This window comes from Polyodon spathula, chromosome 12 (genome assembly GCF_017654505.1).
Source record: "Polyodon spathula isolate WHYD16114869_AA chromosome 12, ASM1765450v1, whole genome shotgun sequence".
In the NCBI taxonomy this organism is placed as follows: domain Eukaryota; kingdom Metazoa; phylum Chordata; class Actinopteri; order Acipenseriformes; family Polyodontidae; genus Polyodon; species Polyodon spathula.
Window position 1 is genome coordinate 31,776,177 of NC_054545.1, and position 18,898 is coordinate 31,795,074.

At 38.5% G+C, this 18,898-nt stretch overlaps 1 protein-coding gene across 2 annotated transcripts; it reads right to left on the minus strand.

The window, feature by feature from the left end:
- Window positions 1-1,176: 1,176 nt before the first annotated feature.
- LOC121324093 (RING finger protein 145-like) lies at window positions 1,177-15,425 on the minus strand. Of its 2 annotated transcripts, none has more exons than XM_041265555.1 (11): window positions 15,212-15,425; window positions 12,789-13,000; window positions 8,697-8,805; window positions 8,500-8,591; window positions 6,635-6,870; window positions 6,020-6,195; window positions 5,101-5,241; window positions 4,723-4,905; window positions 3,880-4,027; window positions 3,260-3,616; window positions 1,177-2,877 (listed from the first exon to the last, which is right to left on the minus strand). In XM_041265555.1, exons 2-11 carry the CDS (start codon window positions 12,970-12,972, stop codon window positions 2,257-2,259), a joined length of 2,247 nt encoding a protein of 748 aa, XP_041121489.1. In that variant the 5' UTR covers window positions 12,973-13,000; window positions 15,212-15,425; the 3' UTR covers window positions 1,177-2,256. The 2 variants fall into 2 exon arrangements, with proteins under 2 accessions (XP_041121489.1, XP_041121490.1); XM_041265556.1 differs by lacking the exon at window positions 15,212-15,425 and adding an exon at window positions 14,753-15,151.
- Between the last annotated feature and the right edge of the window lie 3,473 nt (window positions 15,426-18,898).

Consider the following 18,898-nt stretch of genomic DNA (forward strand, 5'->3'; position numbering starts at 1 on the left):
TGCTCCCATAGCATGAACTGTAAGGCTAGAGCACTACCAACATATGCACCACTTGGGTGACCATGAGACTGTTTTGAAGAGAAAATGGCTTTTAATGAAAAAAGGCTATTTTGGGTTTAATTGTGAGACATGATACACTATTTCACTTTTGGTAGCACCTCCAATCCTATTCAAACTTCATATGAAATCTATATTGTAGGTTATCAAGAAAGTTTTGATTTCATCAGTGTCAGCGATGATCAGGCATTTGACAATTCAAGCAAATTAACTTTGATCTACAATATATTTGTTTTAAAAACTGCTGTTGCTGTATGTAGGGCTTACTCTTGGTCATAAACTCTGCTAACATTATGGAAGATATAATAGGAAGTGCAGTATTACCCTTAAAATCTGTTTAATCTTTGGCTCTTTCAATGAAGTTTATATTTACAGCTTCCAACATGATTTATAATTCCTCTACCACCAAGCCACTTTCAACAGCTGCCGTCGTCCAAAAACATCTTTGCAGAGGAAATTCCTTTGCATTGAAAAACAAACTCATCCAAGAAATTGTTTTTGTAGAACTGCATCTTTCAAGGATGCTTCCTCATAAAACTCTGGGAACAATAAGAGTGCAACATAAGTATAAATAAACACTAACCTCACAGTGCCTGTTCACATTCAACTCCGGAAGAATCAGACTCCCATTCCTGAAGGACTAGAAAACTATTTTCTATTATAAAATAGCCCTTGGAAAGTTTACAAGATGCAGAAAGACAAACTGGAGAGGTTTGAGGTAAAATTAAGAAATCATTTATGAAGCCAATTTCCTCTTCTGAATATTCTCATGGATTAAGAAGTGGTAATTGGTTTAAGGACAACCTAAAATCGGACACTTTAATTGAGTGTCTTCAAAAGCGATTCAAGCATTGGTGTTATCTGCCTGTCTTACCTATGTTCTGTTGATGGTTTATAAACCATATTGCCATTATTAGCCAATCAGAGCTCTGAATTTCATTCACAAGACAAGGTATTGCAAAATGAGTTTGTTTCTGTATGTGTTAAGACATACAAATCTTTTTCTAATGAAACCGTTGCCAGACATTTTTATGCATCACTATTGGGTCCACTTCTACTAAAATGGATGACCCCAGTAAAATATACCCAGAATGTACAAAACAGAACTCACAGATGCAATTCATGATTTTAATTTATTTAGACATTCAGTTTTGTAAAATAAAATGGGACTTTAAGTCAGCTCTCTTCCATGATCACAAATACAACTGACAGTATTAATTGCCTCAACAAATGTCAAGTTAAAAAAAGCAAGTCTTCATTAAAAAAATGTCTAAACAAATCTAGTTCATGATGAATGTAAACATGTATACACTTCACAAGCTGCCTTTCCCTTCATAAGAAAGAGAGCAAAAGCTTTCTAAATTCTACAAAAATGGCATTTGCCGAGTTTAATCATACACAATGTATTCATTCTCACAAATGCAAATTAATGCGAAATAACACTTTTTTTTTTTTTGCTGCACCAAGCCCTTATCCATGGTCAAAAGCTCATCCCACTTTTATCCTCAAGGGGTCACAAAAGTGTTCACGTATGCTTCAGTCCACTTCACTTTAGCCGGTACTGCACAATACTGTATATCAAAAAGTTACATTTATTTATTTACTTGTGTGTAATTTAGAGAGAGAGAGAGAGAAAGAGAGAGAGAGGCTATGTATTTTCTTCATATGTACCAAAAAGACAACTTTAGAGAATTGCTATTACATCAGTGCAAATGCAGTGGCATAATATTTTATAAAAAAATACAGCTTAAACAAGACAGTGGCAGCGTGCTAGCCTAAGCATGCTTAAAGCTTCTAGTAAAACACATTCTTCAGTCTGTGCTGTTCACGTTAAATTTGCACCTACCAAATGTTGACCTCGACCTTGCTTTTAAACAGTCATGGTGTTCAGATCTAGCAAACATGGAGGCATCAAGGTTTACATTCTGTCTTTCCTGTTGAATTTCCTTTACTCTAATGCAGGGGTGTCACACTACAGTCCTCGAGGGCCGCAGGGTCTTCTGGTTTTCATTCCAACTTAAGCTCTCAATTAAATATTATTTGTTGAATTTAACACATTTTATATTTTTCAACGTCTTTTATTGATGGTCAGAAAAGTCAGAAGACACTGCGGCCCTCCAGGAACTTAGTTTAACACCCCTGCTTTAATGGCTGCTGACGCCCACTTTTTAAAACAAGCATTTTCATTTGAAAGCATTCTCACAACTTCTGAGTAGATTCTGCAAGCCTCTCAACCTCCTCTTCCGGTATCTCTGGAGAATCCTGTAAACATCCAGCAATGTGATGACTGGGTACCTCGGAGTCTCCCTGATGCTCCTTTAAAACCCCTACACTGGAATGTGTATTCATGCTTTCTGAATCATTCGACCCAGCAGAGCAGTGTGGAGATGAAGAACTGTAAGCCTCCTGTCTACTGGCTTGGTTGGCTGTTAGTCCCTCTAGACTGTTGCCTTGGCATTCCAGTTTGGGCTGGCCCTGGGCATCTGGAGATTGCAGCACAGTGCTGCTTGAAGTCCCAGATTGCCCCTCCCCTGGTGAGACTCTGCTGCTGGAGCCAGACCCCTCGTGTAGGGGTGTCCCCTGGCTTCCCTGCTCTTCCGGTGGAGGGTTCTCCTGCACATCCCTCTCCTGGTTCTGGGGGGCTTCCTGTGCTGGGGGTTGCACCGCCCCCTGAGGAGGTGCAGCTGCCGTGGCTTGCTGCGATTGGCTTTTTAGTTGGCTGTGACAAAGGGGGCAGGTCTCTTGGACATACAGCCATTTCTTGAGGCAGCCAGCGTGGAAGAAATGACTGCAAGGGGTGATTACCGCCAACTTCATATCCTGCAATACACAAAACATAATATTTAAAAACATTATAATACTTAAAAGAATCCTTAGGGAAATCAGAGACCTGTAAATTTGTTATAACAACAACACAGAAACAAAAAAACTAAATCAGAACGTGCATCCCTGAGTAGAGCAATCGCTCAGGTTTGAATTCCAGATTTTTCAATATTGCTTGTGAAGCAGCCTGCAGATTCAGTAAAAATGTTTCCCATGTCATCATTTATAGGCATCAGACAAGTTTAAAATTGATTTACATATAGTTGAAAATGCTTTGCATACAACAGCTTTGGACAAATGGCTACAATTCTGATGTTTTGGTGAGCCGAGTCCCACAGTATCACTCCTGCTATGAATTCTGCAAGTTCATTTTATATACCTGGTAACAGATGGCACAGATATCGTTGTGTTTCTCGAGCTGCTCTTCGGTGGCCATCGGCAGACATTTGATCTTGTTGACGGCGTCGCGGCGCAGCAGGAAGTTCTGCCAGCCCAGGTGAGCTCGCAACCACACATTGTAGTAGGAGTGGATGAAGATGATGGTGGACCCCATGACAGTCCACTCCCCAAAGATGGTCTCTGAGACACCGTAGACCACCACGCAAAGGGCCACCAGGAACTCCAGCAGCCGGTAGGTGCCGTTGACGTAGTAGATGACATCGTCCATGTTCTCCACTGGCTCTTTGCGGAACTCCTCCACCATGAACAGCACGTAGATTAAGAGCGTGCCCAGCACCTACCACACAAACACACAGGTCAAGAATGGCCAGGTGTCTCTCAGTGTTTCAATTAAAAACAAAACAGCATCCGAAAGAATTTTATGTGCAAGGATGCACTTTGGAGTAATACAATGCAAGGATTTCCAAGCTAAAACATCATTTACTACAATGAAGCAACCAACAGTACTATTTAAGGATGTAATCCCCTCATTTTCATATATAAAACCAGTAATCTTGGGCAAGTGATCTAACTTGGAACAGCAGGTCACTTTGTTGTTACCTGCAGGGAGGTGAGAATACTGCTTGAGATGATGATGAGAAGCCAAAAGTCCATGTGGAAGAACTGGCAGATCATGTAGGCCATGTAGGTTGGGAACACCAGGAGGAAGAGACAGAGGCTCACTGCACGGAAGTGCTTCCACAGGCTCCTGCAAACAAACCAACCGGAGGAAGGTTTATTAGTGTGAAATAACAACCCAGGAAGAAACCAGAAAAATAACCCAATCAATCAGTCTATATCACAGTCAACTGACTTGTTCAACAGTGATATCCTGCTGTCCTGGATCAAGCATCTCTGTTGCAAACAAGCTTGTAGCAGATGTGCTAAATAGTAGAGATGTTTGTTTGGACACAGAATTGTGTAAATTTATGTGATACAGTTTACTTTCAATACAGCTAAGCACGAACTGTTACAGCCCTTATAGTTAACAAGTGTGTGCAATATCGATGCGTCTAACAATGACTGGCTTCTATCCCAACTGGTCCAAAGCTCTCTGATATAAAATAAACATGCAGTTTGAAAACTGTCGGAAGCAGCTGCTACTGTACATTTTATCAATCGTCTTTGTGTAGTCATACGCAATTTTTTTCCCCCAGGGTATTTTGTATTGTTTAGCTTGTCAGGAGAGAAATGTATTTGATGATATAGTCTGCACCAGCAGAACTTGTGTCTACTGTAAGCCTTCCAGCAAAGCCGGACAGATCTGCGGTCTAGTCCACTGAGACTACAAAATTACCTGGGTTTTATTTATTGTCCAACCCCTGAATTAGATGCAGCTACACACTGCTTAAATTCCTCTGGGATCTGGTCCGTTTTCAAGAAGCTCTAGAAGGCTGCACTTACTTGTCTCGAGAGGCTCCGAGTGCGAGAACGATGGGGTCAGCAATCTCCAGCATGGACTGCAGGATGGAGGCCACTACGATGAAGAGAATGATGCTGAGCAGGAATGCTCGGTGAATCACCTGCAGCTCAATCAGCCCTGTCTGAACAGCCAGGATCAGCAATGTGATCCCCTCCGTCATCCCCCTGCAGAACACAGGCTTAATACTGAGCAGACAGACCAACCAGAGGTGTGCTAGCCCATATTTTACAGTGCTAAAATAAAAGTTGCATCCACTAGATAGCACTGTTGCACCCAGAGTAAAGACAGAGTACTTACAGTCACAGCCAACCCGAATAATCCTGATCTAGCAAATCCATTGAGTTTTAAGACCTTGTTACCTGTTCATTGTGTTGTCGTTCATGAAGGCACGGTATCCCTGCAGATAAAACTTGCAGAGGGTGAGGACGCCCAGAGCCACGAAGGAGACAGTGAAAACCAAACCCAGCAGAGAGTAGGGGGTGCTGCAGCACTCTGCAATGCTATAGACAGGGGGGGGGGGGGGGGACACGGACTGTCTTAATCAACAAGCTATACTCAATAGATTCATTGTAGTGGTATTCCATCAAAGTGGTAGGTCTATTACATTGTTTTAAGTCCTGGATCAGACCTGGGGCCAATTATAATTGAAACTGTGCAATTCATAAGTATTTGCAATTACAATGTAATTCTAATTGTAGCTGAACCTTGGCACACCAGCATAATTGTAACTATAACATTGTCGTTTACAGTTCAGTTACGCATTTGTTGTCATTCTTGTATTTTCAACCACTTTTGGTGACCAAAGGTTATACAACATCTTTCTGTATTTGTACCTGTGATTACTGCTTGCTTATTTGGAATAAACAGAATTGCAACTACTACAACATAATTGTAACTGAACAAATTAGCCTTGTAATTTCAGAAAACAATTCTGCTGCGATTGTACATTTGAACTATAGTTGACCCCAGGCCTGTCTTGGATATCAAGACCCCCAGGGAGAGGTGTCTATCCCAAAACAAGTCTGATGATCAAAACCTCTTGGGCTTGCCAGTAGTATGATACTGATCACTTGTCCAATGTAACACACATTTTTATGTCACAGTCTACCAGACATATACAAAGGCATCCTGACACAAAATATGCAATGCAAGATGCATGTTATACTGTATATTAATATGCACACATTATGTTTTATGCACCTACATTATACAATTCAAACCAATGATAGCTTTGGCCACAAAGCAGAGAATGATTTGGAGTTGTGAATGACTGTGCACCTTGTGAGAAAAAAGAAGAGTAGCCTCTCTCTGGAGGTGGGGTGGTCCCTGATGCTGAAGTAGGAGTAGATCTGCAGAGCGAACAGAACCAGCCAGAAGACCATGAACAGGACCGGCACCACCAGCTGATTCCACAGGGACATGCCCAGAGCCAGGAGACCGTACACCTCCACCACCTGGCAGGACGGCAACAGCACACACAGTGTGAGCACCAAGACTGCTTCGTACAGACACACACATATTGTCAAACAGCATTCAAAAACACCTAGACTGCTTCCGGAAGGCTTGTTCTATTAGAATAAAAACAGCAAGTGTCTTGGTTGTTTCTGTCCTGGGAATTTCCTTAGTCTAGATACTGTATACATCATCTATTATTTGTGTGTAATAAATGCTTACCGGTATCTATTTTAATATAGGGCTATTTTGGTAATTTGATAAAGTGAACCATGTATTTATTCCAAAAGTAGACCACACAATTTCCTCATTGTAGAATGATTTGTCAATATACAAGCAACTGTGGAGTGCTTTAATACATCACACTAGCATTGCACGTTTCAGGATAAATGATTTAAACTGATAAGCTCATCCGATGATCCGATGTCTTCAGTGGCTTACTTGCGCCAGCTCTCTGTATGCAGTCTTAGCCAGGTTGAAAGGGACCAACAGGTTGGAGGCCAGGAAGTAGAGCACCTCAAGGCCAGTGAAGATCATGGCAAAGCGGTTGATGAAGACAATGGTTTCCAGGGGCACCAGACAGAGGCGCGCCACCAGGGGCAGCAGATGGGCGGAAAAGAGCCAGATCTGTTTGGTGCGCATGACGCAAGAGCAGAGAGTGCACACCACCAGCTGACCTGCAAAACAAAGCCAAGCAGACACATGCAGATGAGAAACTCCCTCCCTCGGGGAATTATACACGCACCACAGGGGGTCTGCTTTGTATCAGGTGTATACTGGAGGGTTTCTCAACTCTATATGTTATTGGTTTTTAATTGGCATTTGCTTAAAAGGTACAGTATCAATTACATTTTAATTAATGGTATTCTGCCTCAGTAAACCCACCTGTCTTAAATTTCCCACAAGGCCTCTGACTACACGTTCTTAACACTAAACCAGACAGCTGTGACAGGCATCTTCATCTCCTTAACAACAGCTACTAACAATGTTCCCAAGGCGAGTTTCCAGGAACTAAACCCCCCTGTTGCTTACCGTACAGGTGTAAACCCGTAGTATACAAAGGCCTACGAAACAAAATCCCATTTGTCAAAAGGCTTCTTCAAAACAGGTCACTATCAAAAACCTTGATAGTTCACCCAGCCCTAGTCTCAAATGCAGGAAAACTGCTTTGATATCCATCCATCAGGGCCCAGCAGGTACTCAGATGAGCTGCTGATTGAAGTGCGACAGGCATTTTGTGGGTTACGTTACAAGAGTCTGAATAAAAGAGAAACATCTGAGCAGCTCAAGAAAAAAAACCAGCATGGACAGAAAACAGCGGTGAAACAATGACCACAAAGGGTCTGCGATTTACAACAGGGCTGGATCTCCACTGGATTTCAGTATCACCCTTGTTTTGTTCATTCATATGCCACTTATTGAGACAGGAATTTAGTTTTCCATGCAGGCTCTAGACAAGTTCTACGGAAAGATGCCCAAATGTCAGGAAATAAATAGATTTGTTTCTTTTGTGCAGAAATTGTGCATGGCTGCCAGACATCACTATGACAGATAAAACAAGGCACACAGGCACATGTCAGATCTCTGGTGCAACTCCTGTAACCCTTTGATCACTATTTTCACATGTTCAGTTCTTGATGAATTCCAAAAAAGCAGACGGACACTGGCAACCATCTCTCAACTTGCTGTTTTGTTCATATGCATGTTAGCAACTAGAATAAGACATTAAAACAACATTTTTGTGTCCGTCAACTTAAATCCCAGACAAGCAAGCTGAACAAAAACTTCTGAGAATATTTAACAAGGATGAAACAAAACTGATAAATTCAAATCAAATGACAAACAGCAAGCGATTCTTGGAAGCATGTCACTCCCATCAAAGTAATCAAATCCAAATTGTCAATTCATCCAAAGTACTGAAGAAAGGAGGTAGAGAAAGACATAGATGTGCCTTGAATTACATAAAGTATTCTGATCAAATTGGTGCAAATGCAGAACTAAAACATACTTCCTTCTGTGTAGGTGTGCAAATTTCAAAGTAAGGGTCAACTAGTGAATTACAAGTGTTTGCTATTTCCTGTTAACATGAGACAATTCTGCAAGACATACTGTAATAAACAAACTACACTGACATAACAATCACCAAATGATTACACACAAACTGAACTATTCAAAACACGCTACACATTTAACAAGCCCTACAAGTTTACTTTTCATGAACCTGTATTTCTTTTTTATTGAATAAAAAAATTAGCAATTTAAAAAGTCACACAGCACAAAGGTTTCAAAACAAGATAACTCCTTACCAATAAGTGCAGTTGTGAAGCGATTCATTGTAAGAGGCTCTAGGTATATTGGACCATCGTATTCAGATTCCAGTTCGTTCCGCACATAATCTCTGCAATCATAATATAAAAAGTTGTTTATTATTTGGGAGATTCTAGATTTTGAAGTATAACAAACACACTAAGCTGATTTTACCACAACCCCTTACTGTTCTTACCTAGATATCTGATGGCCGGCAAACAGGAGCAATGCAGTGAGAACATACAGGTAGAGCTGGACCAGCTGTTGCCGAGGCAACGTCAGGAGAACTATGCTTAATATATAACCTGCAAGATAAAATGGAGTTACTTTAACAGTTTTTGCCTCTGCAACAGACTGAAATATTTTTAGCACATACTGTGCTGTTTTGTCAGCAGAAAGTTTCACTAAATTTCACCAGATGCAGCACCTCAGATAAGTAGTTCTGTTGGTTTCCTTATAGTCCCATACAACATAAAATCATAAGAAAACATCACATCAGTAGTCAGCGTTTAAGCAAGGTTAACATGTTTGTGCTTTTGTACTTTTTACTGAAGAAACTGGAAATGTTGCAAAGGGTAACGCCAAAAGAAAATGACCCAGTCTCTAAAACTATATAAATATATAGAAGAAACAGAATCCTTTGTTTTTTCCACAAATGTCAAATTACCACAATACATTTTAGAAAAATTAAAAGAAAATAAATGACAAATACTTTGCCTTTCAATGTATTTTTGTCAAAACGGTAATCACTGAATTGTAGTTTATTTTAGTATTTTTTTAGTCTAATGGTTATGGATACTAGATCATGTCAGGGGTGTTTTACTAAACTAATGTGTTATATTCTTAAAAAAAAAAAAAAAAAAAAACATACAGCATCAAAATGCATGCAAATAAATTACTGGGGAAACATACACGTTGTATGAGGACAGGAACAAACACTTCAACAGCCTCACAACTTGAGTTAACATTGAATATTTACAAACATGTAAATTAAATTAAATTTGTGAAATTTAATTTCATCAACTAAGTCCAACATAATATCTATTCCATCTGAGCACAGCAATATCAATTTAATTGGTCACTTAATTGTATGTACCTGTGCTGGCCTCTCCCTGAGTAAATAACATTATCTCTTCCTGTTTCTTTTCCATATATAGACATCTTAACCTGCTAGACATACATTAACCAAAACAATCAAGATTAGACTATTTATATAAAGTCAAGAGTGTGCACATCTATTGCATCTTATTACACAATGTTGTGCTCTAATCACAGCGTCAGTCTGTACCTTTGGAAACCCTACAATACGATTATGGGTTGAGTGTCTTTATATTACTGTCCTACTATTAGGCTCTAAACTGACTGGTGTTGCATCACAAGGTCATTTACTCCAGAACATTGTAGAATTTAGATAAATTAGTGTTAAATAAATTACAGTGTTAAATATTTGTGCATTAAAGGGCCCACGTTTTGAAATAATTTATGGTTTAAGAATATAATAAATAACACAGCTAGTGAAATAGCCACCCTTTTAAATACCTGGTATTCAATATCATTGTGAAAAAGCTAAAAACACGTGTCCTGGATTAGTCAGTGGAGTGCAAGCAGCTCAGTACAATGCGTAACACTGTGCTGCTGTACGTGCTGATAATTCATTTTTCTGCTCCTGTCTCATAAAATGTACTTGGCGGTCTTGTTCTTTCAGCCGAGGTCTTTCTGAAACTTGAGCGAACTGTTGACATAACTCCATCATATGACCAAATGTCATGTATACCAAATGGCTGCATTTACCGACCACAGTATCGAACCCTTTTCACATACAATATACTGCTAACACAAACAAGAGCAGGGAAAACAATAATTATTTTTTTAAAATAGTAAGAAAGTGATCCTTCTTGCAAATAATGGTGTTTAAATGCCATTCTTAGCCGCAGTTATCTGACGTGTCCACAGCTTGTATCTGCTTTTGTGTAGGTAGCACCCCATTTTCAATATTAAACCTGACGAGGTACCAGGTAAACATGTTGACATCTGAAAGAGACTCAGTGATATGGTTTGTTTCTTCCTGACACAGAGAAACCTGGCAAAGCAAAGTAAACTTCTAACAGCTGCAATTAAACCAGAGAATTTTAAGACCTGCCAAGAAAAAAATGTTGTGCTGGATCAGTTACAGTACTTTCCACAGCTGCTGCAAAGCCTAAGAACAACAGCACTAAGAAATCCAAATCCTCAATTTAACAGGATTGTATAAATGTATTTAATTAAGGCTGTGCAACAGGCTCCAACAGCAGCAGCAGTATACTGCAAGGGAATAAACAGCTGCATTTGGGAAAGAAACAGAACTCAGTTCTGAAGCCCAGAGCCTGGTACTGGATCAGTGTGAGTTTCGAGTTGTTTAACATATTTAATGAGCAACAGCCAATTACCAATATGTACTGGAATGAGCAGTGCCAGGAATCTGAGTAATTGAGCCCAGGCTACATCACATCAAAAGTGATCACGCTTAATCAGTACCACAGCATGAATACGTTTCACCCGAGCCTGTATAGTAGGTTCGCTTTTAGAAAACCACTGAAATTTGTACTTGATTACATCATTCATTGTATCTACACACTTGGCAAAATTTGTAATCAAGGCTACTAAATAATGCTGTCTTTGTATTCTAAACAACTTTCTCTATTAAAATGAAATCGATTAGAAAGTCGGCTGTGACATAACTCCCTGTTGAAGGAAGGCAGGTTTGCCTCAGGGTTACATAAATTTGCATCATGTCATATGCACAGCTAAAACAGAGTCTGGTCAGTATTGCTGGAGGCAGGGACAAAAGATGAAAGCAAAGTTCTAAATGCCAATAGGTGTGACTATGTCTGTGATTGACATATTTAATAATTGAAGCTACTTTCCAAAGGAAAAGCTTCCACATATCTTCAAATTTAATTGAGAAGCATGCGTTAGACTAGGGATGCACCGAACCCAGGAATCAGTTTTGGATTCGGCCCGAAAACCTACTTTTTGAGCAGGGTTCGGATTCGCCCGAATACTTACATCCGCCCAAAGACAAATCCATTTTAATACATCCCTCCAATGTGTGCAGTTCTTCTTTAAATAAATCACACTTTTCATGAAGTAAAGAAATGCAGTAAACCTGTAATATATAGTAACGGCAAACCGTTGTAGACTTTTGTGTTTTGCTGCTTTGCCTGTGAAACGTGTTCTAGAGATCATACCGAGATTTAAAAAAAAAAAACAAAAAAAAAAAAAAAAAAAAAAAAAAAAAAAAAAAAGAATAACTCTGTGCTCCTTTCTTGTAAAGGTAAACTGTTCTGTATTTTGACATTTCTGTCGTGAGTGGGAAGGGGCTAGCAGTAATTTGTCTAAGTTTCAAACTAATATTTTACTCAGGGATATATTTCCATTCTGTAATAAAAATACTATTAACTAAAAGGCTGAAAACATGATTGTGCGTGTCCCTTGTTAGTAGCTGCCAGACTGTTTTTCATTCAATAGTTTCCTTCAGTTTTCTTGACAGTGTAGATTCGGTACTTGGTTCGGTATCCGGCCGAATCTTTTGAGATGGATCCCAAAAACTTGGATTTGATGCAACCCTACTTTAGACATTTTTTTTTTTTTTTTTTTTTTTTTTTTTTAATCATCAGGTATTTAAAGCAGTACAACTGAATACAGTGACAACTATGAACTTCCATTATGGTTTGCTTGTTTGTTTTTACATTGTGCAACAAAATGGCAGGCTATGTACAATATTTACAATCAAAATCTATTATAAAACACCTTGCAGCTATGCCTCTGGCTGAATTTATTTGCTCAGAATGATGATGGAACTCTTTAAAATGTAAGCAGTCAATGCATTGCACAGAATAGATGTATGCCAAAATGACATTGCCTGTGCTGACAGAAGCAAAAAACAATGCCTGGAAAGAAAATAATGAACATGAAGTGTTCTGAATAGCCAGAAGGCTTGTATAAGACTGAAAAATGATACTGACAACATCAAACCATGACTATTTCTTACCTCCATGCTAAAATTGTAGGTGAACTCTTACAGGCATTGACAGTGGATCTACAGTCCACTCCTCTTCTATGATCAGTGAACTTATCATTTAAGTACTTGAAAAAGATACAGTTCAGGCATTGTAAGAACTTCTTGGGGATAAAAAATGCTTAGTTTCATAAGATGTTATGTTTGAATGAGGGTTTGAATTTGTGGATGAATTCTGGGTGTCTTCACTTGACTCTGTATTTATGAAAGAGAGCCTTGAACTGTACTTACCCACATAGTGCATGTTGAGTGCCAGGTATTTGTATTGGAAGAGGGGGTTGTTGCTGAGGGTGCTTTTCTGGATCTGTTGGAAGAAGGAGCTCACGTCCCATCGGTAGAGAACATCCAAGAGCATGATGCTGGGCACCCGCAGACCCACGTTCAAGACAGCTTTGAGGTTATCCTTCATGGCCATGTTTCCTGTTCAGAATTCCTGTGTTAGACTGCACAAAACAGCAGCATGGTTACTGGGACAGCACAACAAAAATATCATTATTTGCAATACCCATCACATGAATGGGTTTTGCAACACATAAAAATCATGTTGTCATTAAATACAGCTTGAATGGCTCAACATAACCTCTAGAAACCAAGCTGGCTGTATGCTCCAGGTAGAACCCTATGCCCAAAAGCAAAAGCCTGTACAAATGTTTTATTTTATTCCTCCCTGACCTCTTCTGGTATCAGGCAGTGAGTATGTAGCCCCCAGGGGCATGAAATATCCCTAGCTGGCAGTTCTCTGAATGGTTCTAAGCCTAATATCTGGGCATCACCAGATCAAAATAATTTCCAAATTCTGACACACAAGGTAACAGGTTGGTGTAACAAGCCCACACTCCTAGGGAGTGAAGACCTACATTGGGAATGGTTATTCTAAGTTGAAATGTTCAATTGCTTCAGTACTTGTCAAAGTCAAGATCAAATTTTAATATAGGAAGCCAGCATAGGTGAATGTTGGTCTTACGAAACCAGATCTGGTAACAGAAACTGTCAAACGTATGTCACAAAAGGACATAAACAGAAACATATATGATAAAGCAAGTTGCAGCTGAGATCTTGTGAAATCTCATGATTTTCTGCTTTCCTTTTAATGTAGCCTAACTCACAGGGTCTGCAAGATTTATTTCCACAAATGAAGCAGATTCAATTTCTGTTAAACCAGTTTAAAAAGCAGAGTTTGATTTAAGTCACCAATGCATGGTAATTTGTTCCTGAAAAAAAAAAAAAAGTTTCAACATAAATGTAAATATGAAAAATTGTTTTGCTACAGTAATTCTTGAGTAGACTACACATACCACAGCAATACATTTTGATCAAGCAAAGTGGTTGAACAATTACACAAGGGCATCTACTGCACATCATTGTGATCCCAGAACTGCTATTAGCCTCTCCTGCATATCCATCATCCAGGGAGCACCACAGCTTGCTTGCAAAGCATAACTTTATAGATAAACAGACCCTAGCCCACACCACAGACACACATACACACACAGCCCAATTCTTCATTTTCTTATTATGATGCTTATAATTCCCACAGAAAACATGTGATAGATTAGCATACTTCTATTAATAACAACACACAGTAGCTCAAAATGACAAGCATTTCAATAGATTGTACTTTATTACAGTAGGTGATCGTTTTCAATATTACCTATGTGTGATGTGACTGTTATTATTATAACTTTAAAATCATATTTTCAAAATCAATTTCAGCAAAAGAATCATGGTTTATACTAAAGACACCAGTTGTATTGCAATAAGGAAATTTGTGTGTCCCTTACATACATGTTCATTCATTAGCTCTGTAGTTATTTTGCGATAAAGAGGTTTGGAGGTGGTCATATTTGTTAAATTGACTCTTTCTTCGCTGCTTTAACGAAAACATTTCCTGCCACTTTAGGCTTGGCGCACACTTGAAAACTCAGCTACAGTGGGACTTTCAGTTCAGCATCACACACACAAACGCACATAGTACAGTAGGCGCCGCCTAAATCGGGATAAAAGGAGCGATTAATCTGATTTAGGAATAAAAAATACAAAATCTCTACACAAAAACAAAATGTACGTCAGGCCTAAATAAAGCAGTTAATCAATAAAGCATGCAGCATTGTGTTCAAACGTGTTAAATGGCTGCGTATTTATAGCGTTACTGTATTGTATTACTACAACATCAGACGGGCCCATTGATACCTTACCTCCCCTGGCAATACACGCGTCATACAAAGTGCCAGGTCTGCTGTAACTGAATTCATTATTTTCCTGTGATGGTGATGATACACGCGGCAGGTAGCGCTCAACATGCTCAGACTAGGCGATGAACTGCAGTAACCTCAGCGTCATTAAAAAAAATGCATTGATGCTTGCAATTATTGTAAACATCTCGCTACTTCACACTGGCCATTTTACATTAAAAAAAAAAAAACACTTCCGTGCCAGTAACAACGTACTCAGTACTGCCATAAAACACGGTTTAGTAGATCACATTTACACCCAGAAACGAATAAAGTATATTAAATTGAAATCAAATACATATTTAATGTCGCATTCACTATTGTGAGCAAGCTAATAAACCCGCTAAAACTGAGCGGAAATATGCGCGATCAGATATACGTTCAACGCTCCCACACAATAAAACAACTAGTGCTGGTACGTACCCTTCTTCAAAAGAAAAACAGAACTAAACCGCCTACAATGTACAGACTCGCTTTAATGCGTTTCTTTGTAATTCACGAAGCTTCTCCGGTCGAAAATCAACCATTTTAGCTTGGGTCAGCCCAGGCTAGCGGTTTCAATTGCGTTAATAATTCCACGGAGGTAGAAATGCATGAACTGAATCATTTTCACCAACAGCCATTACTGTGAGTGGAACACCACGTAATTAATGCGCATGTGCAGTGCTCCAAAAGGACTACCGACCTCTCACGTCTACATGGCACAAGTATTCCGAATATTAAATATTTGGAATGCTAGAATATTCCGAGTGCTCTGTATACATGCAGGCGGAATTCTCTTACTCCTTTCATATTCTGCGTTTACATGGTAAACGGAATATTCCATTCCATATTATGCCATTAACGCATGCGTACCTTGCTTTCCACTGTGCAAACCTAGAGTTCTGATTCTAGTAGTATAATTGTTTGTTTATTGTAAAGAGCTGGTGATGTCGACGTCGTATATTTATGTTGTTGGTTTTCGTTTTTTTTTTTTTTCATTTATGGAATCTGATATTTTGAAATTGTGTAGATGCATGGTGAGTCTTAACCAAACAAGGAAAAGACAAGAAGGGGGCGTAGAAGAGAGGGCTGTTTAAAGGAACAGCTTGATTACGTATGTGATTAATAGAGAGTGGATTCTCCTTTCAGAAACACAACATAGTTTTCAAGTAATCGCTTGCTTGAATTTTCAATACCCACGCGGCTGATAAAATGCAGATGTTTCATAAAACTGCACGCTTAAGCGCGAGGCAAGGAAGAGATAGTGTACTAGTAATATTGTTTAGTTTCCTTTGAAGTTAGTGCCTCACAGTCACTTCCATTTTGCAGTGAATTATAATGGCCAGGTGACGTCTGTTGTAAATAGGTTTATTTGGAATCTTGTAGAAAATAATTTGATTTCCACGACACTTTTTAATGCGGCAGCTTTACCGTGTCTGTTCTTTTGGTCCACTCCGCACTCCAAACTAAATGAACAGAATTATACATGTCTGTTATAATGTTGTGCTGTATTGTGCTAATGCCCAGGAATTTAATTATGTTAACATGCAACTTTCTGACAGAGTATTTCCTGATTGACGTGTTAGGATTTTAGTTTGCAGAAGATGAACGTGGATATCCTTACTTATCGCCGGATATTTCAGAGTTCCTACGTTTTTCCTGACTTTTACTCCACACGTTACTAGGTCCATCCCTGTGACAGGGGTATATATATATATTATATATATATATATATATATATATATATATATTATATATATAAGATATATATAATATATATTATATTAAAATTGTTTTCTTTAAAAATGTTATTGGATTACAAATAAAGAACTGTAAACTCGATCAGTATAGAGGTACTTTTTCAGCTAATTGTAATTTTAGTTCCTGCTTTATATACCAGGGTACGGTTTCACACTGCTAGCACATAGCAGGCTGCTAGCTAGCCAGCTTTCTTGTTTTTACCTTATTTTTACCTGATTCAAAAAACAATATTTTAAGATAGAACAATAAAGTTTAGTAGAAATCCACTCCGTAATTCTATATGATCAAATTATACTTTTTTTTAATGGAAGTGAATTGAATTTAGCTGACTGTTTACCTAGAACTGTTTTGTGATACTAGTCCCAGGCATTTCTGGTCTATCATCAGCATGCTGTTTTAAAGACATCTTCATTAAATACATTTTTCATTGTAAAACAAAGAAGAGTTTCTATTGCTTACCTTAGGCAGCCCAGAGATGCCAAAACACAACCCCCAGTTTACTTGCTGGGCAGTATGTGGGCTTTACTGGAGCCAGGCTCCTTGCAAAAAAATAAAAAAATTGACCTTGCTGATAGTCTTTAGCATTCTTTTTTAATCTGTCCCAGATTGACATGTTTATTGCACAAACCTCTCTGCCTCTTGGTGCAGCCAGTGGAAAACATTGATTAAGATAATTGTAAAATTTCAGACCTGTGTCAAAGTGCACTTAAATATTAACAAAAAAGTCATTTTATAAACCTCTTGACATAAACGTTTTTTGCCCAGTTTCAGTTACCTCAAGCACAGAGGTGTGGCTGGTTTTAACACTGCCAACAGGACCATTTTGGTAGAAATTCAGCAGGCAAACATGGACAGATGGTGACATGCATTTTGTTTTTCAATGGTATTTCTAATTCACAAGCCTAGTTTTTGCTATCTAGGGGAAATTAGCATTTTAATTAAATGATAAATGCACCATTTAATTGTGATTACTTTATGTAACATGAGTCTTTATAGCAGGGTGTTTAAAAATGAAGAGAGGATGGATACTGCTATAAAAAGATGTACTTGCACACACTAGGGCCTGTGCAGAGTGGCTGGGTGTTTTAATGTTCTACTCTGGAACAACTGTGGTGCAGAGCCAGGCAAGAAGAGGCTGTCCGCTGCTACACTCGCTTTTTAATATTCTTGCTGCAGAATTGCTGCAAATGGAATAATGCTTGCAGGAGTCTGCCTGATTCCCCTGTGGTTTAGAAATCCTCTTCTACATTTCATTGACATTCAGGCATATGTACAGGACAACCACACCTCAGTTTATTCATCAGCATAGCACTAAGTAGTCGTATAGCAGTAGCTCTTTCGTAACGAAAGGTCACAGTCTAGGTATATATATATATATATATATATATATATATATATATATATATATATATATGGTTTTATTTTTTGAATTTTTTTTTCCATTGACCTTATTCAAGTGCACCTTTCAGTGAAAAAAAAGACAATTAAATTAAGGGTGGAATCCCTGATTTGAATACTGTCATTACTTTTTTCATGCTAAACCTGACTAGACTACACCTGAACATGGCCATGACATCATCAGCGTACTTTCTATACTGCCTATTCACTCCAGAGCTAAGTCAGAAAAAAGGTCTACCCTTAAACTTATATATGAGTGCCTATAGAAAGTTTACACCCCCTTTCAAAATGTTCACCTTCTGTTGCCTTATAGCCTGGAATTAAAATGCATTAATATAGTTTTTTTTTTTTTTATTCACAAAATTTCAGGATAAATTCAGCAAATTCAGCATACTGGGTGAATCATCATAAAGACAGAATAGCTTTTTTGTTTCTGAATTTTCATTTCATACGAGGTGTTTGTAAGGAGCACTGTATATACTGTAGCCTTGACATCTGCATCAATAAAAGAACATTGTGTTTTCACTTTCTTGGCTTGTGGGCCTCCGTGACATTAATCACCTTGACTAAGGAGTGGACCAGCACCCAATTCATCCAAAGAAAAGCAGCAGCTTTGTGTCACAAACTTCCTCTCTTTCAAAGTCTGGTGTGCTCATTTTTCTGACACACTGTTATTTGCTATGCATCTCTTTGAAGTGCCACTCATTGAGAGTAAGATTACATCCTTTTTTAATTCTGACTAAATGAAAGGTCTGGAGAGCTGAAAAAACAAATGTCTTGTCAAGGTTAAGTATTGATAGCCCTGTTATTGATTTTATAAAGAACCTTTGATGACAGAGTTTAGTTTAGTGTAATGAAAAACAAATAATGTCTAGGTTATATCACATATATTTTCAAATGATATCTGTAATATATCTTATTTGAAATTTACAGCATGGCTAATAATGATTACAGCAAAATTACAAGATT